Source organism: Coptis chinensis, chromosome 9 (genome assembly GCF_015680905.1).
Source record: "Coptis chinensis isolate HL-2020 chromosome 9, ASM1568090v1, whole genome shotgun sequence".
In the NCBI taxonomy this organism is placed as follows: domain Eukaryota; kingdom Viridiplantae; phylum Streptophyta; class Magnoliopsida; order Ranunculales; family Ranunculaceae; genus Coptis; species Coptis chinensis.
The window spans coordinates 82,909,786-82,936,259 of NC_141464.1; the positions used below are offsets into that span (position 1 = coordinate 82,909,786).

Below are 26,474 nucleotides of genomic sequence, written 5' to 3' on the forward strand. Positions count from 1 at the left end.
TTACCAGATATGATTAGATGAATACCAAATCCTTTTAAATAACTAGTTTTTTGAGCGGTTACCCACGCATCATATGTACTTTAATTAACACGAACAGCAACCAAACATACCTACAAAAACTAGAAGAGGGATACCCACGCATTCTTTGAATCCTTTTTAAGGATCCTGTGTTCCTTTTCTGAGTTCGCACGCCACAAATGAGCCTCCACTGACCTTTAAGAACAATGTGGGGCATCAGAACAATAAAGATCCTTTTACAGAATAGTTCACATCCTTCTTTAGGATTTTCAACTACTTTAGATAAGTGCTCCAAAAGACACCTTTTATAGTATAGTTCACATCCCCTTTAGTACCACAAGGAAATGAAAATAATGAAAATCTAGAGCACGTCTCACCCTCAATGGTGTGGTGTCTGAGACTTTACGAGAACACAAAGTCTATAAGTTTTAATGCATTTAGAAGCAGTCCTGTACATGAAGAAAGTTTTTTGCTGGAAGACCATATTCGTACTTGTGCTAGAAGTAGGCAAGACCGGATTGCATCAAGCCAGTGAGGACTCAAAATTGAAAATTACGTACTAAATATGATAGGCACCAAACAACTTTTTGTTATAACATAACCACAGATGACACACTGGAGATAAAAATCATTCATCATTACCTGCGTCAAATATCTACTACACATTACAACCAATAAATGCAAGTGAAACGTTGATAACAATACCTGAATTCAAAATATTTATTAGCTAAAAAAAATAACTAATAATCTGGTAATAACACAACCATCTTCTGACCTATCTCACAAGTACTTTGAACTCCTTAGTCGCAGATTCAATCACCTTGACAAAAACTGCATGCAAAACACACTCTACTAGAGCCTCAACCAAGATGCTGTTTGATTATTCTACCTTTCTGTAATTAAAATTTAAGAGAGAACTATACATACAAAAGCCTACCATGGTGAGGTGAGGGATTAAGCCTGACCATCAAGTGACCTCACCAAGATTACTAAATATTTGGGTTTAGAAATTTCTGACCATGGTAATTAAGATCACCTTGAAAGGGTCAGATGTTTACTTGTGTCCTAGAATTGACATTAATGCTCCTACTAAAGATTTAGGATGCCTTCTCTGCGGTAGAGTTTTGGCTTTTATCAGAATTTCCAGTACCGCGCTGTTCATTATCATGCGAGGTGGCTTTGTCATCTTCAGTCTCATCTGGCTTCGCATTAAGAAATCGACCCCCACATCCCCTAGCTCTTCTTAATGCATGCAAGTGTCGAGATTCATGCAGATAGGGCTGCAAGATAATTCAGAACTACAATTCATTACAGGAAAAAAAAAAGGCATGTTTCAAAAGAGGTGAGAATATTGAAGTTTTTGTCTGATAGCTACATGTGTACTACTGTACTATCAGTAAAGTTTTCATCTGAGAGCTACATGAGTACTATCAGTAAAGCATAACAGAGACACGACAGTACTAAGAGTCTTCACATGAAATCAAACGGTTCTTCCAAATATAACACAATGAAGTTGTGCACTCCCCAGTGACTAACATAACTTCCCTCCCCAACACCCCGACTCAAACAAAAATAGCAGGAACATTACAAATTTACAGATAGTCAGAACAACAAAAAAAATAAGAAACTTCCTGAGAGTCAACAACAAACTTTAAAGCTAACAAAACTCTTCTATTTTTGACATGGAAGAGGAATAGACAAAGCCTCATGAGTACATAGTGTATATAATCTAACCATTATGCAAAATCGCATATAACACGATTAATGAATGAAAGAAAGACATGTACATGTTTACTTCAGACAAGTAGTTCTTCTTTCCTGCCTCACAATTTTGTCAGACGCCATTCTACTCACATTAAAAAAGCATTTTCAAATCACATAGGGTCAAAGCCACAGTTTGCAGACGTTAAATCTGTCAGTTTTTTAACAGTCAAAACCAGAACCCAGTGTCTGATTATTACATGCCTTTGTTCAGCACTTCAGCCCTCCTTCGCAACAAGTGAGGGCAATCTTCCGAATCTTTTAACCACAGACCAAACAGTAAATTTACCAAGTGACTCACAATCAGATCATTGATAAAATACTCCAAGTAAAGTTGTATATCAAAATTTTACACCATCGAATCCTAGATTATGAATATCGTGTCACTTGCTTAACCCTATAATTGCTAAACCACCAGACAACAGTTCTATTCCTCTTCCATGTTAATGTTTCAAATTCGCAGTTTCGCTTACAAACCAGTGGGAATTTATCGACTTGATTGTAAAAATCAACCTTTTAGTTTCACCTATACTGAATACAATAGCCAGCTAAAAGTGGTAGAAGTTTAATGGTCCAGTATCTTTCAGGTGTAGTAGTGTGAGGAAGACAGACTAGAGCCTAGGACATAGAATGGCATATCAAAGTTGAATTGAATTGGTATCGTTCATGAAAAATACATGTTAGCTATCAAAACACCGATCTGACACACTTTGATTGATATTAAGATGCATTAGTTAACTTTCGTTTTTCTTTAACAGTAAGATATGAAAGTTAACTAAAACAAATCAATGTCTGCTATGGAAAGGTTGTGATTAGAAACCAACCATATATGTCATTTAGTTAGCCACCTATTATGGCCCGAAAAATTAAAATTAAGAGAGATAGTGGGAGTAGCATACTTTACGACACTTGAGCAACTTATTTTCGGATTCTGCTTTAGCACGAGACTGCCGGGGCCGTAAGATACCATGGTATTGCTTTGCTTTAGCGTTGACATACACAGGTTCTTCAACAGCATCTGATGGCAACGGAACTGCGGCTTGAATCCCCATCAAGTGAGGGTGAATCTGAAAGAAAATAATTACAGATGAAAAAAAATTATGGTACTTGAAGACCATTTAACCCGGTAAAGAACTAGCAAAATGCAAATTCTGTTAAGATATAGTGATATACTAAACACTAGTAAAGCCAGCACCAGATAACTTAAACATACCATAGGCTGAGCACCATAAGGAGTAAAAATGCTTCTGTAGTAGGGGTCTGGATATGGGTAAGCTCCTGGCGCCTGTGGAGATCATTAACTTTTAAATTCAGTTAACTGAATTTATGTCAAACCTTCAAATCATGCTGTGCAGATGATACAAATAACATCTTAAGAATTAAGACCAGTTCTCCCCAGAAACTCATTTACATACAAATTCTGTTCAGTGGAGGAACGGTCAGGAAGAACAAAATATTCACAAAATCCAGAAGCTTTTAATGCAGCAGGAAAACATAGCGAGCTTGTTGTCTGAGCTGCCGAAGTTTTCAAACAGGATTGATAAACTACATTGCCCAAGGATTCACGATTTCAGCTGCGCACTAATCCCATTTTCTACTTCAATACAGGCCAACTGACAGTAACTACCACCTAACAAATAAACAAAACCCAGCCATCTCACAATGACAAACCATTCTAATTTTTGAAGCCTAGTGGTGTTGAAGACATCGTGAGACTTCACCATCAACTCATAAAATATATATCGTAATCTATACCATATATCCTCATTTCACCGAACTAATAGTAAAAGCAATTAAGCAAGTATAATTAGCGTGGGAAAAACAGCTTATCTGATCGAGACAAAAAGTGTATACCGTAATTTCAAGTTATTACTTAACTAACTGAGCCAGAAAAGTCCAACACGTAACTCAGTCCCAACTGATTACAAATGTTTTTAACGACGTGTTTTTTCAAAGCTTGCAGGAACGCCTGCCTACTAGGAATGGATAAGTGTGACACTCTACCATGTTAATCACAGCAACAAGCTAATCACTTACAGATGTATTTAGCAACAACTAGTTCAGAATGATGAGTATTATCTCTAAAATCATCTTCTCTTCAAGACAATAATATGTAAACAAATGCAGCTATTATGTTGTTCTCCTTAATTGCTTCCTTCCTTTATAGTTCCTGAGCTTCTATCCTCGTCATATCTTCCTTTTTTAATTTCTTACGAACAACATAGAATGCCAAGGGCAACGACAGTCTTAATTATGGTCTAAATAGAATGTAAAAACTTCCCACTTAGTCCCCCTTTCATCTTTTATCAGTAATATCCCAATTTTCTACACAATCTTCATTTTATTTCAGTAAACATAATAAAATTACTATCTTTTGGGTAGAACTGAAATTTCTGGGCACGCAACACCTACGGAGCCACATGATAGTAATCCTAATCATGGGCATAGACCACTCACTTTTAGATACATCATTTCCCCTCCAAAATCTCTGCATCATGATGTGGACCCAAGCGTTGGGGAGAACATGCCAACTAGTGGATTCACTGCTTGGACGTATGAGTAAATATGGCTGTTGAAAATACACCCAGACTGAATAATAACGTCTCCTTGGCTACATTTACAACCAAACCCACTTACCTCTCAATCTTGGCATCATTCATAACAGACTATTTTTCAGTGGATAATTCACAGAGCAAAAATACAACAATATCTTAAAAGAAGAAATTCACACTAGAGTAGTGACCACTTCTGCTTATCATCACTTCTGTTTCCCATTCTAAGTTGATTATATTATTGAAATGACCAATATGAATGTCAATTTTTGAGTGCAATGACAAATACTAATATCTAAATATTATGGTTAAAAGCACAATATGTAAACTGAGGCATTACTGGAATATCCAAAATACAAAAAATGCACATTGAAACTACAAAAAGTTAAAGTCAAGGTACAAATTCAATGATCTACTAAAACAGTATCTAGTGGGTTTCAATTTAATTCGATTCCTTTTACCTTTATTTCCATTTAATATGAGGTTATCCAAAACTAATATACCAGAAAATAATTTCTAGATAGAAGATAATTTAACGCTTTTTCAAGGGTGAGAGTCAGTGTTAACTCTAATGCCAGTGAAGAGTTAGCATTAAATGTTATACACAAGAACTCATACTAGAGAGTAACAAAATATCCAAAGTCTTCCAAAACCTAAGGTCATACGGGCCAATGAATGACAAGAACTCGTGACATATTATGTTACATACATGTAGAAATATAATAAGTGGAAGGAAATCCAAAACAGATTTAATTGATTTATATCCTCCCATTAAGAAAACATGCTTTACTTTATTTAATTTTCAACTTTGGAAACTGTACCACAGCATGTCCCACTTCAAGATGAGAAGGCATCATGTACTCGGAAGAGACCATATTAGGATAAGCAACTCCACTGGCAGGAGACGGAGATTGACTTTGAGAATCAGATTGCTGTTGTTGTTCATCGGCTCCACTATTATCTGGGTTATCAAGTTTAGCGAAAACAAATCAGACAAGAAGTACCTTGCAAAATTTACCACAACATAGAGACAATCATCTCCATTATCAACTTGCATTCCAAGATAAGGATAATAACCCCAGCCCCTCCTAAACCATACATATTTTTGCTATAAAGAGTATAGATTGGAGGAAGAAATAACTAACATGGTGTCTACCATGCAAAACAAACACGAAAAAATAAAACACAAAGATACCTAAAAATTAACATCTTTAGAGTCCAAAATTTGCAAAAGGTTCAACAATTGTTCCAAGATAATAAAATAATGGACTTCAATCAGGTTCCTTTCTATGTAAACTTCAGAACTGCATATGTAATTATTCAACCTGTACTATGACAACAGTTCTATGTAGTCGTAGTTCAATACGCTCAATTTACCATTAAATTATAACTAGGAGGACTATTTTTCCATTTAATGTAGCAACATCCAAACAAACACACACCATTGAGAACTTTCCAAGTATGAAAGCACGAAAAGAAAGAACTACAAATTTCTGCAAACCAGGGGTTTAAATAATATACCAGAATTAGATGATTGTTCCTGAACAGAAGACGGCATAATGTAAAATCACCAGTGAAGGTTTCTTGCTGGAATCAGAAATGCAACGAACAGCAAAATCCAGGTCAAAGATCAGTTAGAGCAACTGTATCTGATGTCACACATCAATGTACTACTTCAGTATATCTACACATTCTCAATCATCTAAACTTCAGACCTCCAACATTCCCCTTGGCCTAAAAAACGCACGCGATACCTGAAACACAGCATTCATCACAAAGTACTTTATTAAACAAGTAACTTCCTCTTCTCTACATGACATGCCCAAGCTAATTATCTAGTCCTTCACACTGTCTAGTATTCCACTATGAATAATCCTTTTTTCCCCACTTACCCAATTAACCTAATTCATTCAGAACTAAAAACCAATAATGTTTAACAACAAAAAAAACAAATTGCACCATAAAAAAAAACAATCTTTACCATTTTTTTTTTTCTCTCTCTCTCTCTCCAAACAAATTTTTACTCAAAATTTCCAAAGCCCAAACTTAATTCCTTATATCCCCACCAATTGTTCATCAATTAAACAAGTTTCCATTCAAATTAACAATCAAACATAACAAAAAAAGCATATAATCAAATAAAAATTGAATCTTTACAATAAAACATAATCAAAAACACAAAAGAAAAAAACAGAATATCTAATTCCATACCTTTAAGTTCAATCCAATACACAGTTTCTCTCCTTTCTTTTTCTCCCACCTCTTTTTCTCTCTGGCTTCTTCTTCGTTGCAACTGAGATTTCTTTCTATTGACACGTGTGTGTTTTTTATTTTTTATTTTTTATTTTTTTTATTAAGTTTTTGGAATATTCTATTAAAGTGAAATCTGAACCGTTGAAAAAAAAATTGAGGAAATCGAGGATGATTCACGAGGGAAGTTTAAAGTTCTCTGTTGTTCTTCTGTCCTATCTACAAGTTTATTTTTCTTCTGACTCAAAAATAGTTTCTTTTTTTAGCCACACATGGTTTAGAAGAATAATAATTGTGTGGGTCCTACTAAGTGATTGGTCTAGATTTAAAGTTTCATATTTTTTCTGAGCGTTAGTCTGTTTTCTCTGAATTGTACAATTTAGATTCTGATGCTGTTCAAAATATCAATTTGTAGCTAATGTGTATATATCAATGTGTTTGTTTTTTTTTAATGGTGAAGTATCAACGTATGTCGACCATGTCTAGATTGATGATGCAGACCCTGCCCTGACCTGTATTAAATTTTCATGAAAAATTTTCTAACTTTGTCTTCTTTGGCATACATCCATGTCTACACTACTTAGCCATAATGGTGAGAGATGTATTTTCTTTATATTTCTATTGAATGAGAAACTCGTAATGTATGCCAAAGAAAATAAAAAAGGAACCTTAAACTATTTTCTTTAAAAAAAAAAAAAAAAAAGTAAGTAGACCATTTTACAAAAAACTTCACATCCATAAATATTGACATATTTGTAGTTTTGTCTGTGATATATTAATATCTTGACAAATTATATATTGGAAAAATGTTGTGTATTGACATTTTTTGATATTTTGTAGCACTTTGTACTGTGCTATAGTGAGATGCTTAGATGGTATTATAGTAGAGGGGTCTTTGTTAAATATTTTTTTAATAGTGTGGGAGTGTGGCTAGAATTTAATTTGAAAGTAGTAGTTGTCATGTGACACGTGAGTATAGTTTGGGTGGAAGGTGTCACAAAGGATGCGATCATGTGGTACACTTTTTCTTTTATTGAATCTATTTTGTTTTCGATGATGATGAGTTGCATAGTCATGTGGATATTTGATTAAGTAGGGTTGGTTTGCATGTTCAAATCTATCGAATTAGTTGAAATTTTGAAGTGATATGCAAAGGTTGTCCTAAACATAGTATAAAATACCAGGATATGGATATTTATGGATACTCAATTTCTCGATATGTATCGTGAATATATCATCTTTTTTAGAGATATTTGACATTGTTTCACATATAAATACCGTAGATATATTCAAAATATCGATAAATATTATAAATATTATATTTATTGATATATCATGATACATTATTTATATTTATTTGAAATATAATGGTAAATATTAAATAAAATTATTACATACACAAAATATTGCCAAATATCATAAAATATCTCCAAATATCAAAAATATCACCAAAATATCATCGATATTTGCAGTCGTATATATCTCTGAACATATCGTGATATTTATATATCTTTCTCTGGAATCTGAATAGATATCAACAAATATCGTGATATATCGCAATATTTTGTACTATGGTCCTAATCTCCAAATTGCAAGAACTATATTATGGCTACACTTGGGTAGTGTTTCAAAAGTATTTTAGGTACACTTGTAAGACTTGTAACTGATTGGGAGAGTGTTTGAGTCGGGCGGAAGCTACTATAGGGACCAAGATACACGATAGTGCCTAAGCTATATATATTTTATTGTGTATCTAAAGGCGTTTGCTATATTTCGAGCATCATTAACTGTGGATAAGGGAAGAAATACTTGTTGTTGTCTTCTTGATGCACTATAATGTTAGAAAATGGATTTGCTTTGCACAAATGCATTGAAATATGAATGAGTAATTTGTCTCCCAAGTTACCCTACTTAAGATAAAATGGGTTTCTCTTGAAACAGTACGCAAAGTGAGAAAAACCTTTTCAAAATGATACACTATTTCGAAACAGTGCATTATGCCGAAAAGGTGCGACCTTTCGAAATGTACACTGGTTCGAAACAGTGCATCATACCGAAAAGGTGTGACCTTTCGAAATAGGCATTAGTTCGAAACAGTGTTTTATGTCGAAATAGTGTCTTTTCGAAACACGTGACTTTTCAAAGAGTTGCTTACTTTTTCCCAGGAGTCACCGTGTTGTTTCGAAGTGGCACCACTCACCTATAAATAGTTGATGAATTTGGAGAGAAAGACACACCAGATCACACAGAGTTATGATCTTTCTCTTCTCCCTCTGTTCTTAGTCAAATACTATGTTGTGTTCATCGATTCTATAGAATTGAAGTGCTAACTTTCTATAGAAGGAAATCCGTTCTATCTTGGGAGACAGTTTCTCATCAACCTTCAAGCACCGTGAAGGGGAAAATCTGTCTTAAGGACATAGTGTATCTACACTAGGCTCGGATTTAATTAAGAAGTACAAGACACTTCAAGACAAAAAGTTTGTATAGTTTGGTAATTGGTAAAGAGTAAGTACAATTAAGTTGTATATTCCTAATAGTAGGTTAGTTGTAGCAGCCCCTTAAGTAGCAATCTTGGATCCGCCCCTCTCTTCCATCATGTTAGATTGATTAGTTAGGTGTGTTATGACATACTTTTGGCATGGCATTCCTTGTTAAGAGTTTCAATATAGTTAGGAACACATATTTATAGCAGACCTATCCAAATCAGAACATGCACCTTTCAGTGAGATCTAATGGTAGTAGGAAATAAGTATTACCACAATCTTTGTCGAGCTAGAAGAACAATATGAAAGCCTATATGATTGCAACCAAGACAGAGAACTAAGGATATAATGTGCCAAACAAGATCTCAATGTCTACTTGTGTTAGATACTCTGTAGGTGGTTAGTATGATAATTCCTTGATACATGTTTTCTTAACTGCAATGGGTGGACTCAGAAGCTGTGAGAGTTCAAAAGATGAGATCATTTGATATATGGGGTGTTAGAATTTCCAATCTATGACAGTTAGAACTTTGGTTTCTATCTTCTGAAACGAGCTAGCACAGTGGAATAGAAGTTTGGGAGCATCAAACTTGAATATGGGATTCCGGCTTTTTGATGTGCTTCATTCAATCTTAAAAATTGTCATGAGGCAAGTTTTAAGTTTTAGTAAAGATATATGTTTGACAATCTGTAATTGCACTTGACTGAGGTGCATGACAATCCAACTAACTAGAAACTTGATTCATTTTGGCATGCTTTGTTTCAGCCAAGGATTTTAACATTAGTTATTGCTTTTCTTCAAACTAAGATTCTCATAGTGTTAACTTTTGCAGCAAAATTGTACTGAACTTTCTGTGTACCTTCAGGTGAACGAAATTGCATCGGCTGCTGAAAGCATTGAAACAGTGAAAATGTTGAAGTGAGCTGGAGGGGAGTCATGGCCAGTCACCGATGGTATGCAAGGCAACTTTGTTCTTAGAAAAAGAGAATATTAGAATGAGTACACTTCAAACCTTAAATGTTACTGAACTCTATGAGGATACTTAATTACTTGCAGTGGTGAGATTGAAGATACTTTTCATTGCTGATCTCTCTGTGGGTTTGGCCATGGTAATATCTTAATGTGAATCTTGAATATATATTTTATTTGCTGCAAACATTCAGAAGAGTCATTTATTTTGTATTATAAATATTTTGTGGCTGAAATAAAGGTCAGATCATGGCAGGATCTCATACAGGTCAGAACGTCTTGCAAAGTACTATCAGGTGTTACTCTTATTTGGACATTCATGCTTGTTTTCCTTTCATTTTTTAGGATCAGTTATTTGGTTCTTATTATAGTGCTTCAAATTCCTATGTTGTTTTTTATCTAGGCGTAGTTGTTGCGATTTGAAAAGAAACTGGGTGTTGAGGCACTCTATGCCGAGGCAACTTTGCGCAAGCCTGTTGGAATATATATGTGAGCAATTTGCAGGATCTATCCGAGTTTTGGGTTACACTGATTAAGACTGGAGGTATCTTTTATTTTTCATCAAGCTGAAGCAAAGTTTTGTTGTTACAGTTAAGAGCATGCATCTCAAATGTCTTGGAGTACCTCAAATAGAAAAAAAATAATAAAAAATAAATACATACATAATCCATTCATCCAATGATCACTTACTTTGGAGGTAATTAGGTTAACAAATTCTATAATTAATTGAAGAAACCAATCGTAACTGGTTGAAGAAATGAAGAAATCGGTCCCTAGTTGATGATGAGAGAGAAGCATCAATGGAGATTTAGAGTGCTTGTGATTAGGGCAGGGAATCGGGTCGGGTTCGGGTCCATTTTTATATCGGTTTTGTATTCGGGTTCAGGTTAGGGTCTGTTGGGTACTTAGTTTTGGGTAAATTTTCAATGTTTTTTCAAATTTTTAGTGTTACCGGATCGGGTTTGGGTTCAGATTTAGGTTTTAGTTTGGGTGGAACATTTGAATTCGATTCCGGTTCATGTAGGATGAAAAAATTTAGGTTTGGGTATGACCATATCCGACCCGTTCCTAGTCCTATTTGTCCTTAGATATATATTATAACTATACCCTCTTGGCTCTATGTTTGAAAAGAATTAAGTATATAGTTCGACAAAGTGATGGGTCTGAATCACATAGCCCATAAATGCTTTGTCCTTCATAACAAAAATGTTTATGAATGAACTCTCATAACCGAGCGACTCCAAATTATTGCATGCACATTTGGATTTATGGATTTATGAAGCAATTGGAGAGGACCATGTGCAAGTATCTTTTGGCATAATTATGGGGGAATGTAGAGACTCTGATTGACGTCTTATTATTCTTCTCCAGGAGATAGTGTCATTGTGTGGGGAAAAAAAGTTCCTGTCTATCTTAGTAATGAAAAGGTTTTCAGTTAATTGTGTAAGAAAACCGTTTCAGTCTATCTTAGTAATGCAATGCATTGGTAACTAAAAAGGTTTTCAGTTAATTGCCCATCCCGCCCAATTCCCATTGTGTGAGGAAAAAGTTTCAATCTATTTTAGTAATGCGTTGGTAACTGAAAAGGTTTTCAGTTATTATTCCGAAATTTCAATATGCAATTTCGACTGTATTTTAATATATAATCACATAAATATCGTGGATATGTGAAAACATTGTGGACTGTTGTAGTGTACAGTAGGAATACAAGTTTGTGTGACAGCTTATATAGTATTTGGGACAGCTTATATCGTGTCATTCATAACTTCCTAATTTACATTTATTAACTTGTTAGTAGGCACCTGATATAAAACACTCAATAAGCTATAAACGGCACTATATAAGCTATGAACGACACTATAAATGTGTTTCAATGTATATTGCAGCAATACATATGGGCTTAAAATACCACCAAATGGATTACATCTTCACAATCTCCACTTTACACATCACAAAACTATACATTCACATCACTTACAATGACCTACTGGGGGTCAAATAATATATCCACGATACAACAAATTATGCAAAATAACATGCAGGTTGGGCTACCACCTTACCAAAACTTCAATCCACTACTAGTAGTGGTTTTCCAATTCCACTCTTTCACATGGGAGTGTATAAATTATGGAGCGTTTCTTTGGCATTGGAGGATACCATACGCTTTGGACGATTTATAGTCTTCGTCTTGTTGTAAGCAAAAAAACATCAAATTCTATCTCCTCTAAAATGCTCATCTCTGAATCCATGTCAGTGTGTTTTCGTGTAACAAGTAACAACAAACAATATCACTAATTAATATATACCAACAGTAATAAAATTACAACCTGACATTATACAGAACCTCTCCGAAACTGTAAAGTAACAAGGAAATAGAAATTACCATCAATCTAGCACCAGGTGGTGGAGGATATGGTTGGGGTGTAATCTCTAGAAAGGGTGCAAACAAACCAAATTCTTCTGGAGTATCGAATCCCCCTAGAAAGCTAAACGCTGAAATGAAAGCAGGAGAGCGAAGAAACATCACTGTCATAGCCATTTTGATGTTTATGGCCGCACAAAATAACTTGGCTCTAACAGAATCAGTTTTTAAAATCAATCTTGCCACACGGACTGGGTTTTTGTTGGGCTTGCTTTCGTGGCTTGGTTAATTGGACAACTCTCAATTTTACGCTATTTTAAAATTCGGAAATTATTTAATTTTTTTTTATCTCGACAAATTTAACACATTTAGTCTAAATTAGTAGGTTAGTGGGACCTCTTTACATCTAGAGCAACAAATCGGGCTGGGAATTAAATTTTTTTATAATCGATACAAATTTGAATTTTGGAATCGGAGTATTTTTATTAACTCGATTGATTTCGGTTTCGGATAGATAACATAAAATAAGTGCGAAAAAAACAGGCTCATTGGTCGCATTTTGGTTAGGCTTATTTTGAGTGTGATTCGTTACCACATGGACTAGGCTTTTGGTGGGCTTTGGTTAATTGGAGAGCTCTCAAAGTGCTAGTATTATTTAAAGAGACCCCTGTTCTCCAGAGTAAGTGGCTGCTGCACTTCTTGTGCTACTGCAATGATGAGATCGTCACTTATCTCCTGCACTTCTTGTGCTACTGCAATGATGAGATCATTAGTTAACTCCTCCATCCCCGCCACCACTCGTACTCGCTTTCTTCACACTTGTTGTTGTTGTTCTTCTTCTTCAATAAACATTATGAATAAACCATCTTTTTCTGTTTCGAAAATCAGTACCATTCATCGTGACTTTTGCTCTTCCACAACTAGTGTTTGGAATCCTGAAAGGGTCACAAATTTATATATTTTAGCAAGAGGTAAAAAACCGCCTGACCCTGTGAAAAGTAAACCTGGCGATCGTTGGCTTGTTGGGCTCAAAATCAGTGGAATAGAATTCCTTACGGAGCAGCAGTTGTTTGATTTTTACGTTGACGTTCTCGCATCTGTTCTTCCAATTCCAAGGTAACTACTGATATTTATCTTTTGTTAACAGCAAAAAGTTTTCAACTTTATTAATTTTTTGCTGCTGTATAAATTATATTCTTATTGCTTTGGATATCTGGTATTGTACTTTTAAAGAAAATTGGAAAGGTGAGGAAGAAATAGGGGAGAGAAGTTGATGATGAAGGGGGAATAGAAAGGGGATGATCGCCCAACCCGACACTGAACTGAACACCACCTGTAACTTTAAAACAATTTGTAGTAAAATAATCAACAATGAAGTGAACCAAAAATGTACTGACCCATGACTTAAAAAGATATACAAAGAAGCTTACTTTTCCAAGTTTCACAACATTCCCAAAATAAATACAACCAAAAATAGAGTCAATATCAATAACCAAACGACAGGTTCGCATAAGTAATCTTTTGACATTCGTCATTCCATGTTATAAACACCCCTCCATTGGCAGCCTCACCTGCATTGCATTCCAGAACAAAAATAAGTCAATATTGCTTATTAAAACTTAAAACAGTGAAGGGAGTATATGAAACTCGCTAACGAAATTGTCTGATCTTGTCAATCCTCACTTGTACTAGTCTCTGACATAGAAGTTGATCCGAACAATTCTACAAAAGATATACATACATAAGAATTGAACTATATAAAATACAACTAGGAAGAACAATATACTATATATTCCAATGAGAATTATTACCAGCATCAAGTTTTTCAAACAGCTCCACATCATCCATGGACTCTCGAAGATTAATTGGGATTGATGGAGAACGAAGCCAATCTTGTGTGCAAATAAGTGCTTCCACTGTGTTAGGAGCTAATGAGCTATGGAAAGGATCACCCCGGTGCAACAGAAGGCACTAGAATTGCTAAAACATCTTGTGCAAACATACCTAGTGAAACTATTTTTCCACCAACCCAATATGTCAAACTTATCACCCCCTAATTCACAATTTTCTGCCAAATACCTATCAACTTCCGTCTTATTCTCTAAGTTATCTTTATCTAGCAAATAATTGAGAGGCTAATTCAGTAGGATCTTGCTCAATCATCATCATCAACATCCATTGCCATTGATGTTTGGCTCAGTAGAATAACGGTCGACATACACCCATACAACTGAACCATAGCATCTTTGACCTTCTTTTCCAATTGAGTCGCCTTAGATTTGTCATACAACTTAAAGGAAACAACAAATATTCCATCTTGTATCGGGGATCAAGCACTACCGCGACATACAACAAGATGTTAATCTTTTCCACATTTGGCTTGCATATGCATAGCCATTGTCCTCAAACGAACATCTTCAATTGCCTAAATTGAAACAACTTTTTCTGAATTAAGAAAAGCTCATGAAAGAAAGAATTTGAGGAAGCATACAAAGATCCAGAAAACCGCAACGTCGCCATATAAAACACTTTCAGAAACTTAACAAACACTCTAGCATTATTCCAATCAGCAATAGTAGGTGGTCTAAGGATCTTTTCACCCTCCTCCCCAAAGTAAAGGAGGTAATGTGGGCCCTCATCCTCCATTCGATCGAAGGATCTTTGGAACTTCTCCGCAGCATCTAACATCATGTATGTAGAGTTCCATCTAGTTTGCACATCTAAGCACAATAGTTAATCACATTCTATTTTGTCCTCCTTAAAACACTTTTTGAACTTTGCCAATCTAGATGGAGACGACCTCACATATCTCACAACATTCCGCACATTAATAATTGCTTCACTAAGATCTTTTAAACCATCACAAACAATAAGGTTCTGGATATGCGCACATCTCATATTTAAATGGGCATGTTCCATAACAGTGCCTTCCCAATGGGTAGTTTTTTTCCTTAAGTAATCAATGGCAGTGGCATTAGAGCTTGCATTATCAAGGGTTACAGTAAAAAAAAACTATTAATTCCCCAAGCTCCTAAACACTTCTCCACCAACTTTCCAATTGTGTCGCCCTTGTAATTTGGAGCTATACAAAAATTTAGAATTCTTTTTTGATAGTTCCAATCACAATCAATAAAGTGGGTAGTCAAACACATGTAGTTTAGGTTTTGAATAGACGTCCAAGTATCTGTGGAGAGACAAATCCTATTACCTTGCAACACACTTTTCAACTTCTTTTTCTCATCCTTGTAAAGTTTGATGCAATCCCTAGCAAATGTAGTCCTACAGGGTATGGGAGTAAACTTTGGTTGTAAGGCAACTCATCAACAATTACCATTCTAGCAAGGGCTTACTGCCTTAAGCTCACCATTTCCATCTTTGGTTGGTTTAAAAGACAATGTTTTCTGTGATGCATCAATCTTTCTATATGGGTTCTTATTACATGCAGTCATATGAGTTGATTTATTTCCATCTCTTTTGGCATGACATGCATAATCAGTACCACAATAAATGCATGCAGCCCTCGGGTTTTTCGGGTCACCACCCTCAATCTTACGAAAGTGATCCCAAGCTGGAGATTTACCTCGTTTCTTACCTGCCTTGGCTGGACATAGATCAATAGGATTCTCAGTAGTTGTTCCAGAAAGAGGTTGTGGAGATGGAGCATTCGTAGGATTTTCAGTCGAAGTCATCTGTCCAAAAACACAATTTGCAAGAGTTAACTAAATAGTTTGTAATCTGAAAAAAAAACATGGATTGTGTCATTGTGCAAACACTTGAGCAATATTATGTTATATTAAACGAAGAAATAACCTACGTGCATTGCAAGAGTTAGTATAACTATATACATATTTACTTTTAGTTATTGAAGAGTGTCTCAGTAGATTATGAACTTCACAAAGAGAAAAATAAATAGATGCATGCTATGATTCTAGTGAAACTAAAAGGAATTAGAAAGGTGAAACACTTGAACTAAACAAACAAAAAGTTGGGGTTTTTTTAAACTAAAAGGAGAGGTAGAGAATAACCTGATCGTCTAACACTTAACGATGATGGAGATGTAGTGGCAACGTGGTGTGTGGAGAAGTGGTGGAGATGTGGAGTTTGGTGCTGGAAAATGAGATGGCGGCTTGGAAGTTTGTGAATACAAGTAGACTTTCTAAAGGCTTCCCACGACCTTATCTCTTGGTTGGTGTGGGTTAATAATTTAACCTCATGATTTAATGTGTTTTTTGCTGTGTTGCATGGGTACGGGTACGAGTGTCCGATTTGGACACGGGTACGACAGTTCGGACACGGCAAGCTCTAAAATATCAGACACGGGGACACGGCTAATATTTTATTTTGAATTTTTTATTAAATATATTTATTTCAATCCTCAAAAACAATGAAATTTAAAAAGCATAGTGTTAAGAGTTCCAAAATATAACACCACATTGATGGTCCGGCAACAGCAAAAACTAGCCCAAAGTTGGGCAACTTTAGTCTGACCCAGCCTTAAATGGGATGATTTAAGACATAAAAAATTGATATCTTTAGGCACAACAGAAAATTATTTTTTTAAGTACAACACCAAATTGATGTCCCTGCTACAGCAAAAGTTAGCTCAAAGTTGGGCCACTGTAGTCTGGCCCAACCTTAAATTAGATTCGTTAAGACAGCAAAAATTGATGTGCTTTGGCACAACAGAAAGTTATTTGTTTAAAGTCAAAACCACTTCTTCTTCTTCATCGGGATAGATCTGGTGCTGCGAACTCAGTGCGAAGTCATTAATGGAAACCTGAAGAGAAAGAAACCAAAGACAGATTATTAAAATAAAGGTATGTAACTGAAAACTCCACTTACAATTTCTAACTTCCCTCCTAATTTGACTATGAAAAAAGCTGTGTTTTTTTTCTCAAAACACTCCGACCACGTATCTGTGTCGTGTCGGTGTCGACACGACACGACACGGACACGGCGGAAAGAGTGGCGTACCCATGCAGCACAGGTTTTTTGTAACCCTACTTTTGGTATTTTCGGTTCGGTTATATGCGGTTTTTTTATTTTAAAACCGAGCACCGAACCGATCTTATGTCGGTGTTCATGTTTTTCAAACTGCATCGGCTCGACAAGTTACAAAAACCCGACCGAATATGGTCGGTTTTTTCGGTTTTATTGCACAGCCCTAGGTGAGGAGAACAGAGGAAAAAAAGTGTTGCACTCAATTTTTGCTGCGTTGTAAATTTGGCCCCCTTTAGACCTCTTAACTTCGGTCAATTAGCTATATATTTGAGTCGTTCTACTTTGAAGTTGGCTGTTTCTGTTATATCTCATGGGTGTGGTCCAAGGGGGTATCTTGGAAACGCACCTAGCCCAGTGAGGGGCCCACGCTTGCCTCATTGTGTGGTCTAATTATCTATCAAATCCTAACATCGAGGCTTTTCCAGGAGCATGTAGTTAAGCATGCTCAGACTGGAGAGATTCCATGATGCGTGATCTCCTAGGAAGCTACTGTTTGGTTAAAACTCACCCTGTCGGAAGTCCGGAACCGGCCAAGTGGGGACATTATTGTCGTGACAGGACGAGGAGAATCGTGACAACTTCTTAACAAAACAAGACCTTTCTAGTAATATTTTTTGGAGTTTTATGTTGTGAAATGAGTTTGTTAAAAATAGATAAACATACTTATTAGGGATTGCCTTAGCTTACAACCAATCTTCATTCAACTGTAGTTTCGGTTTGAATATTAAATTCATCTATTTTTTTGTTTGTTATATGCCATCTATATGATTTACCTTTGCAATCCTTTTTATTGGTTATCATAATAACTTTTATGTTTCTGCATGTTTTTTTAGTAAAGAAGAAGCAAGAAAGAAAATTTACCTTGTTTCGTGTGAGCGACCCTTTGGTTTTGGTGCTAAAATCGATGCAGATTCTGCATATGAGCTTAACTGTTAGTACTTTCATTGTTCAGATCCAGTTTCTAAATATTTGATGAGATGGGTTCTTGATAAAAAGCTGTTTTCATATTTTCTCAATAGATCGCGCAGATCGATTTTTTCTCGTGGAAGATCACTACTACGGTGCTCGGAACAAAGACCCCAGTCGTAAGTTTTTTAATGTTAGTATTTTGTGGTCTGTTCTACATGTACAATATGATGTATATGACTACATAATAACTCATGCATAGTACATAACGTGCCGAGATCTGAGAAATTAGCATTATACTTTGGTGTTGGTATATTTGGCATGCTGATATTTTGCTTTCTTGTGCTGGCATATTGGTATCTCTCGTAATCTGAGCAAATAGAGCAATTTATGTTGGCATCTATGTTTTGAACTAGGCTATTATGTATTTATTGAATTTGGGTAGCAACAGTGATTGTGCACTCTATCCGTATATTTGACTTTGGTTCCATCATCTGTTCAAATCTTGAAGGCAATGCCTTTCCTTGGGGATATAGACCAAAATTCTATCACTACCACAGCCTTCTTGACTTAACAGTAGAGATGTGTGTGGATGCGTGTAAGCCAGATAATAGATAGTATACCAACTCGAAGACACTTCATTGCTGAAAGAATTTTTACTTGTATCTCTTGAAATACAGGAACCTATTGGTAGGTAAATTAAGGGTTTGCCAGTTCATCTTGGCAAGGAAAAGTTGGCTTTGATGGATTTTTCTTGCTTCCTATCTTAATTCTCTCATGATTGGTTACAATCACTTTCACTCAAATATGGTCCCTTAAATAAGTTAATTGGTTACAGGCCATATCCATTTCCTTAGTCTAATATGAATTTGTAAGAATTTTACAATTTTTTTTTTAGAATTATGAACTTCATTTCAAAATTATTTTTACTGTCTCTAGCCTTTGCTTTGATGTGTCGTATCACCTTGACAGTGAACACCATGCCACGTTTAATTAGCCACAAATTTGTAGTTTATTGATTCTACCTGATATTAAATGATTCGGACACCAAACATATTTGCTACATAATTTGTTCCTAGCATGGGATTGGATTCTAATGGATTATAGGCACGTCTTGGCAAAGTACTTGATGCACTAGTTCTCCTAAACCTTGGCTTCAGAAAGATTCAACTTTTCTTCATAGAAACCTTACTCTCAAAACTAAAAAATGCATCCAATTAGGATATAGAAAATTAGTAGCCTTCCTTTTTGAACTTTCTGTTTATTTATTTATTTATATATTTATTTTTACTAAATAATTATCTTATTGGTGTATAATGATTCATTATACAATGGGAGATGACAATTGCACGACAAGTTCTGCTGCGAATCTATTTAACAATAATAATAATACTAATGATAATAATTAAAAAAAAATCAACAATGTATTTTATTTAATATCCAAAGTAAATCATACAAAGGGTTTAAAGGTCAAGGGAGCGCTACAAATTACGCCACAAGCCTCTTCTAAATAGCAAAACCGATTGTCATAAACACATTCATTAAAAGTTTAAAACCAGCTGTCTTCGCATTGGTGTCCAATACTTCCTACAATTTTCTAAGTAGTTCACCACTTTCGACGCCAATTGTATCAAATGCAAATAGTATGATTTTTTTTTTCAATTATTAATATTGTTATTTTGTATTTGCTCAAAGTTGTCACTCTTGATTTGAACTTATTATCGTTTTGGGCCTCTTTATTGTCTTGCAGTTCGATCGGTCACTTATTATTATTATTATTTTGTATTTTGCTTAAATTTTCATTGTTAATTTGAACTTATTATCATTTTGATCTTGGGCCTCGTTATTCTCTTGCAGAACAATCAACTGCTAAATTTATCGGGCTTAATTGGAATCACCGACTTGATGATATCTACAGCTATTATCATCTGTCTAATTTGAAGGCGGAGTGGAATCATGATCATTGGATTGTTCATCTAAAGTTTCCTGACTGTGAATTTGCAAATGCACTAGACGTCTTTCATTATTGTGTTCAATTGCTAGCCAAGGCTGTTGGAAGGTAAAATGAGATCAATGATTTCTAGGCGGTCTCTAGGTGCTAGGCGGTGCCTAACCGACTCGCCTAGCCCAAGTCGTTTAAAAAATCAGTGGACCGATTAGGCAGGCTAGGAGGACTAATCGGCCTCTAAGCGGTCCTGTCTAGTTTTTTTTTTTTTTTTTTTTTTTTTTTTTGAATGATTAAATGTTGAAAATTAAAGACCCGCAGGCTTAAGTTTTGAATGAATTTAAAAGACTAAAGTCCAATATAAATTATATGCCACTATAAGAAAGAGTGTTTTTATATGAAGTCGATATTCTTTAACTATTACGTATTTTTATAATAAGTATATTTGTTTGTGTTTATTTTTTGAGTTATGGTAAATGATTTTCTTTATTTCTTATAGCATAGGTGTATATTAATATATATATTATAAAATATATTAAAAAAAAAAAACCGCCTAGCGCCTAATCCGTCTATGCGCTTAGGGCTGGTCATCGAGCTACCTGAGTCGAGTTTTGCTATACTCAAGCTCGACTCGCACATGCAGAAGCTCGACTCGAACTCGCATTTGAGATTAATATTGAAGCTCAAGCTCGACTCGCTTAGTTATACTAATAGCTCAAGCTCGACTCGGCTCGACTCGTTTTACACTTCGAGCTCGAGCTCAGGTTCGAACTCGAGTTCAGTTATGCTCGTTTGAACTCGAACTCGAGCTCAAACTCGAAAAAAATGTATATAAAACATTAAAACTAGTATAAATTGTAAATTATAGTTGGGTATAAAGTATAAAATATCGTATAAATTATAAATTATATACTACGTATGGGCTTATAAAATGAGTAGCTCGCGAGCTACTCGAGCTCGAGCTCGACTCGAGTAGCTCATGAGTAACTCGCGAGCTACTCGAACTCGAACTACTCACTATCTAGAATGAGCTTTAAATTAAGCTCAAGCTCGACTCGTACTTTTGTGCGAACGAGTTTGAGTCGAGCCTTCGACGAGCTGAGCTCGAGTTATTCACGAATAGCTCGACTCGATGACCAGCCCTATATGCGCTGCCTAAAAGGCCTAGGCACTCTCCCACCGCCTGACTACCGCCTAGCGTTTTTAGAACATTGAATGAGATAGACATAGGGCCATTTTAGTTTATCTTTAGTTGAATTTGGCGTATGTAGTCCTTTCATTGTGTCCACGTGAAAACACATAATCTAAAGTTGCATAACTTGTAAAGGCCCACCCACCCAACCAAAAACAAAACACACACACACCAAAGGACAGTTAATATAATTGAAATTGGAAAACTATTTTTTCATTTGCTAAATTATCACTTTAGCATAGCAAACAATATTGCTAAGTTGTTTTTGGGCCTATAGTTTGATGCAATTGCACTACTTGAGTACTTAATAAAAACTCTATTTTTGCTAATAAAATAAAATTAAAAGCAAAATGATCCAGTTACTTGTTTTGGTGTCTTGGGTGTTTTAAATTCTCTTATCTGGACATAACTCAATTTCACTACCACATGACATTCAAGCAGTGTGTTTTGTTCGTTTATCCATTTAATGCTGCTTATGTGATTTCTATAAATCCTTCGATTATTTCCTCTTGAACTTTTTTTCCAGCAAAAAAGAGGCAAAAAATAAGGTTTACGCTGTTTGGTGGAAGAGTCCGTTTGGATTTTGTGCTGAAATTGATGAGGATTCCTCAATTAAACTTAAAGGTTGGTAAATTCTTTGTTTCATAATGACTTATAAATATGTGATGGTATGGAGTCTTATTATTAATGTACTTACTACATAGATGCTCCTCTACAGTATTGCAGGATGTTCTAGAAGTTCTTCCGGATTATTCATTTGATGCTAAAAGTAAGTGCGCGAATGGTGAGGGTAAGTCTGTTAACTCCATTAATTATTTGTGTTCTATTTGGAAACTAGTATGATTGAACACTAGCACGATGACTAGCCTATGCACAACTGGAGTTGGACATATTTGTTGTACTTGTATACAGTTCCGAATTAGCATATTTAGAAAATGATTAGAGTAATCCCGCTCAAGAACCAAAGGAGGATAGTAGGAATAGCTCTTCAAACCCCTACAACCATAGGGGGTGTTCAGGGTTACTGTTGGACCACTTTTCCACCCAAAGTTCATTTCCCCAAATCAAGAAATAATTACTCGTCTTTGAAGATTATGTCTCGATGCCTGAACCTCCACAACCACTTTCTTAGTAGAACTTGGTTAAAAAATAAGTAAAATAAAGTTATGAAAACTCAAACCTTCATCTTCTTTTATTCTCCCATTTTACCAGATGACAGACCACTTTTCCACCCAAAGTGCATTTCCCCAAATCAAGAAATAATTACTCTATTTTCTAAGATTACGTCTAGGCTTGAACCTCAACCACTTTCTTAGTAGAGCTTGGTTAAAAAAAATCAAGTTATGAAAAACTCAAACCTTAATCTTCCTTTATTAGTAATACAATCTCTCCCATTTTACCAGATTTACCAGATGATGTAGTGGATCTCTCTCATACTCATCCATGTGTCCTTGTTGCATTTTGTCTTTCAGTACATGCAATGTTTTACATATTTGTATAAATCTCATCCAAATCCGAGTCTCGTTTGTGTGTTCTCTTATAAAGAAATTTTGGCTCGGATTCCAACTAATATAGATCGTAGTAGGGAAAGATTTTGTGAGCTACTATTATTTTATGATAAAAAAGGTCTTGGAGCCCAAGATTTAGGGATTGGACGACGTAGTCCCTCATTCATACCTACTGCAAGTCAGAAATGGTACTTTTTTGTTTAGGCGTAAATGAATCTAGTGAGGTAGGGTGAGTGATCTTTTTGGTATGATTTTTTTTAATGAATTGCAATATAGTAGTACTAGTCTGTATGCACGTGCCCTGCATGTATTAGCTATATGGGGCCGTGCTATGTGGGACCGTGATTTTTAGGTTGGAGGCAAGATGCCTACGTAGTGTGTCAAACGTGACAATTCTCATTAATTATGAAACTTGGAAAGTCTTTGTCAACAACATGTTAGCTTTGTGGAGAGTGGAGATTGTGGATAACATCATGAAAAGCAATCACGTGAGTTTGTGTACTACTTTGTCCAACTAAAGTATATTTTTGTCCCTAAGAGCATCTCTAGGTGGAAGTATCACCTCCACATTTGTCGGAATTTTATGAAAAACCATCTCTAGTTGGAGGCAAATTTGGAGTTATCACCTGTCTCAAATTTGTGATTTCGGATACGGATGTGGCGCGACAGTGGTAATGTCGCGTGCGTTTTTTTTTTTCAATTTGGTGCGTCGCGTGGGTTTTTTGTTTTTTTTTAAAACTTGGGGGATATTGGTAATGTCGCGCGATAGTATCAATGTCGCATGGTAGATCCTACTCCAAATTTGCGACTAATATTTGCCTCCACCTAGAGTTGGTCAAAATTTGAGGATACTTTCTTCAAATTTCGGCCTCAACATCCACCACCACCTCGAGATCCTCTAATAATTTTAGATGATGTGTTTTTTTTTAGTTCACTGTATTTGAGCCATCATTTGGAGCTGTCAAATTTGGCACTGTTTTTTGTGTCAAGAAAAGGTTTTGGCTGGCTTGGGGTTTTGGGCGGCTATCTTGGGGAGGCAAGCCTCATCGTATATTAGTGGAGATATCTTCATTTTGTGTGTGAGAGAGAGACTCGCACTCAACTCGTTTTGGGCTCGGTTCGAACTCGCTCTCGCTCGTTCAATAATATGAGTCAAGGTTGCACATTTTAAAACTCCAAAAGTTCGCGAGCTACTTGCTCGCAATTTTATGTTAGTGTGTTGGATTATAGTTGTTACTCTATACAAATTGATTGTAATCATATTTTGTACACCATGTAATAGCCAGTGGTTAATTGTTGTGATAGTGGGAATATAGTTTTATTTTTTGTATGTTGTTAGATGGGTTTTGCCAGTTTTTTGAGTATGTAAACAAAACAACTCGAATCAAACTCTGGAACCTATGATTAAATTCGAATTTGTAGTCTAAAAGAATATGATTCTAGACTTGTTGAATCTATGAGTCGAAGCTTGAGCAAGAAATAAAGCTCGAACAAAATTTGAGCTTGACTCGAGTGACAATTGCCGAACTTGAGCACTCTAAAACTCGTTTCGATTCGCTCTACAACCAGACTTATATGGCTTGCAGTGAAAAATTAGTCACAAAATTGCTTATGAATTTATCTGAAATCTGAACTTGTAATTATGGTTGTTTCTTCAGATTTTTCCTACCGTACAGGGAACTAGCAATGTTATCAAGTCTTACCAAAATAGATAAAGTGTTGTATCGAAAATTGAATAAACAATTCTCCAAAAGAAGTTTGGTTAAGAAGAAAAGTGTTCTTGTTTTTTACTCCTCTTTGGCTGAATTTTCTTTGGAAAAAATTCTCGACTGCATTTTCCTAATTTCTTAACATCAAATGTTTTATTATTTTATGCATAGAAATCCTAATTCTTAATTCTCTATATCATTTTCCGGAACACGTGATGTGGCTAGCATTTCAGTGCAGTTCATTTATTTCTCATATATTTTTTTTGTCTCTCAGCATAATATTATATAGAAGAAAGACTAAAGTTTTATGCTCAATGCCTTGGTATGTTTAAATTTTCACGCGAAATAGTAGTCTAGTTTTAACTATCTTTAATCATCTTTCATGCAGTCCTTTTGGTTGGACCTCCAGCCGAGGGGAAATCTGATTCACGCTTTGGATATATATATGATAACCGAGATATCTATGATGATGAAGATATGGACCATATGGAGGGACCTGTTAGTGTAGTTGTCGACCGTGGAGGTAGTAGGCCCAGGGTTAGTCGAGGTCCACGTAAGCTGGCCAGGTCACCTGACAAAATATGATAATAATAATAATAAATAAATAAAATAAGTCATTGCATGTACGAGCTAACTTATTTGGTAAAGATACTATAGGTCTTGGGTTCAAAGCCCAATCAGCTTTACCGAGTTATTGAAACATGCATGCCTATCATAAAAAAGTGTTGATCGGAGCCAGGGTGCTCCGGGGACCCTGGCTCACCCTGAATTTTGGATTTTGGCAGAAATATTTTTGGGTTGCTTTTTTTTATATTCATGAATTGCTTATTTTACCCATAGATAAAGGTTTTAGTTTATTGGGTCTAAAGGTGTTTGGTAATTGACATGTTAATTTGACTTGAGCTTCAACTGAAAACTGAAAACCGAAAACATGGTTCCTCCAAAGAATGAAAAACAAATGCACAACACATGGGTCTCTTCAATGAATGAAAAGTAGAAGTGATGTGATAATTCTTGTCATTTTGCATGCTCCATGTCACTCCTTTGATTATTAGAGGGCTCAGATGTTGGAGCACAGGTACAACAGGCGTATACTAGATTTTGTATAAACTAAATTACTACAAAACATCTTGGTAGTTAGAATTTAGAACAAGTGAATTTTTCTTTGTTGCTACATTACGTAGGTTTATTTTGCCATTAGAATTTAAAACAGTCGGCATGACAAATTTACAAGTGAACTATTCTTTGTTGTCCCATTACACAATCGTATTTTGCATTACACCCAAGTGATATTATTTATTGACAAATGAAGAGGGAAAAAAAAAAAAACATATTATGAGCTATATAAGACTACTAGTTAAACACCTTATTTAAAGCAAAAAATGTATTAACAATTTTATTTAGTCTAATTAACCAAACTAGTAGGTTTGATTTGTCATCCAACACTTTCAAAATAAGGAAATTTCTGTTATCTAAAATATTTATATAATTTTGATTTTCAAAATATTAATTTAGGAGAGAAATTAACAACTTGTCAAACAATTAGATATGCAATTATTTAATCAAAATAAAACCAACTAATAATCACATGTACACACTATTTGATATGAATTGGAAACTTGCGGGGTTCAACTGCCGGCTCACCCTGGAACAAATTTTTGGCTCCGCATGGATAAAAAAAAATAAGCTGTAACTATTAGGTGTTACAGCAAAGACACGGGTTAATTGGTTTTTTTAGTGATTTTATGTGAAATTATGCAACTTTAAGAACATGTGATGATGGCACACATGGAGACCAGTAGTTGGTATCTCAG

The 26,474-nt window shown here is 35.4% G+C and overlaps 2 protein-coding genes and 2 long non-coding RNA genes across 5 annotated transcripts; 2 read left to right on the top strand and 2 right to left on the bottom strand.

The window, feature by feature from the left end:
• Positions 1–710: 710 nt before the first annotated feature.
• On the bottom strand, positions 711–6,680 carry LOC147478798 (nuclear transcription factor Y subunit A-7-like). The gene is made up of 6 exons (XM_086582052.1): positions 6,543–6,680; positions 5,853–6,085; positions 5,153–5,292; positions 2,993–3,064; positions 2,679–2,846; positions 711–1,298 (listed from the first exon to the last, which is right to left on the bottom strand). The coding sequence occupies exons 2-6, from the start codon at positions 5,887–5,889 to the stop codon at positions 1,116–1,118; spliced, it is 600 nt and encodes a 199-aa protein (XP_086438178.1). The 5' UTR covers positions 5,890–6,085; positions 6,543–6,680; the 3' UTR covers positions 711–1,115.
• A 2,516-nt stretch (positions 6,681–9,196) lies between these two features.
• Positions 9,197–11,396, top strand: LOC147478799 (uncharacterized). The gene is made up of 5 exons (XR_015208718.1): positions 9,197–9,716; positions 9,934–10,021; positions 10,125–10,177; positions 10,279–10,333; positions 10,441–11,396. It is a non-coding gene; the product is annotated as an uncharacterized LOC147478799 (long non-coding RNA).
• A 1,471-nt stretch (positions 11,397–12,867) lies between these two features.
• LOC147478800 (organelle RRM domain-containing protein 1, chloroplastic-like) lies at positions 12,868–25,499 on the top strand. 2 transcript variants are annotated; one of them, XM_086583915.1, is made up of 7 exons: positions 12,868–13,515; positions 18,234–18,331; positions 18,420–18,485; positions 20,164–20,365; positions 21,970–22,067; positions 22,162–22,233; positions 25,049–25,499. In XM_086583915.1, the coding sequence occupies exons 1-7, from the start codon at positions 13,112–13,114 to the stop codon at positions 25,243–25,245; spliced, it is 1,137 nt and encodes a 378-aa protein (XP_086440041.1). In that variant the 5' UTR covers positions 12,868–13,111; the 3' UTR covers positions 25,246–25,499. The 2 variants fall into 2 exon arrangements, with proteins under 2 accessions (XP_086440041.1, XP_086440042.1); XM_086583916.1 differs by having other exon boundaries at positions 22,162–22,212.
• LOC147478801 (uncharacterized) lies at positions 13,736–17,128 on the bottom strand. Its single transcript, XR_015208627.1, has 2 exons — positions 16,425–17,128; positions 13,736–16,088 (listed from the first exon to the last, which is right to left on the bottom strand). It is a non-coding gene; the product is annotated as an uncharacterized LOC147478801 (long non-coding RNA).
• Positions 25,500–26,474: the final 975 nt, after the last annotated feature.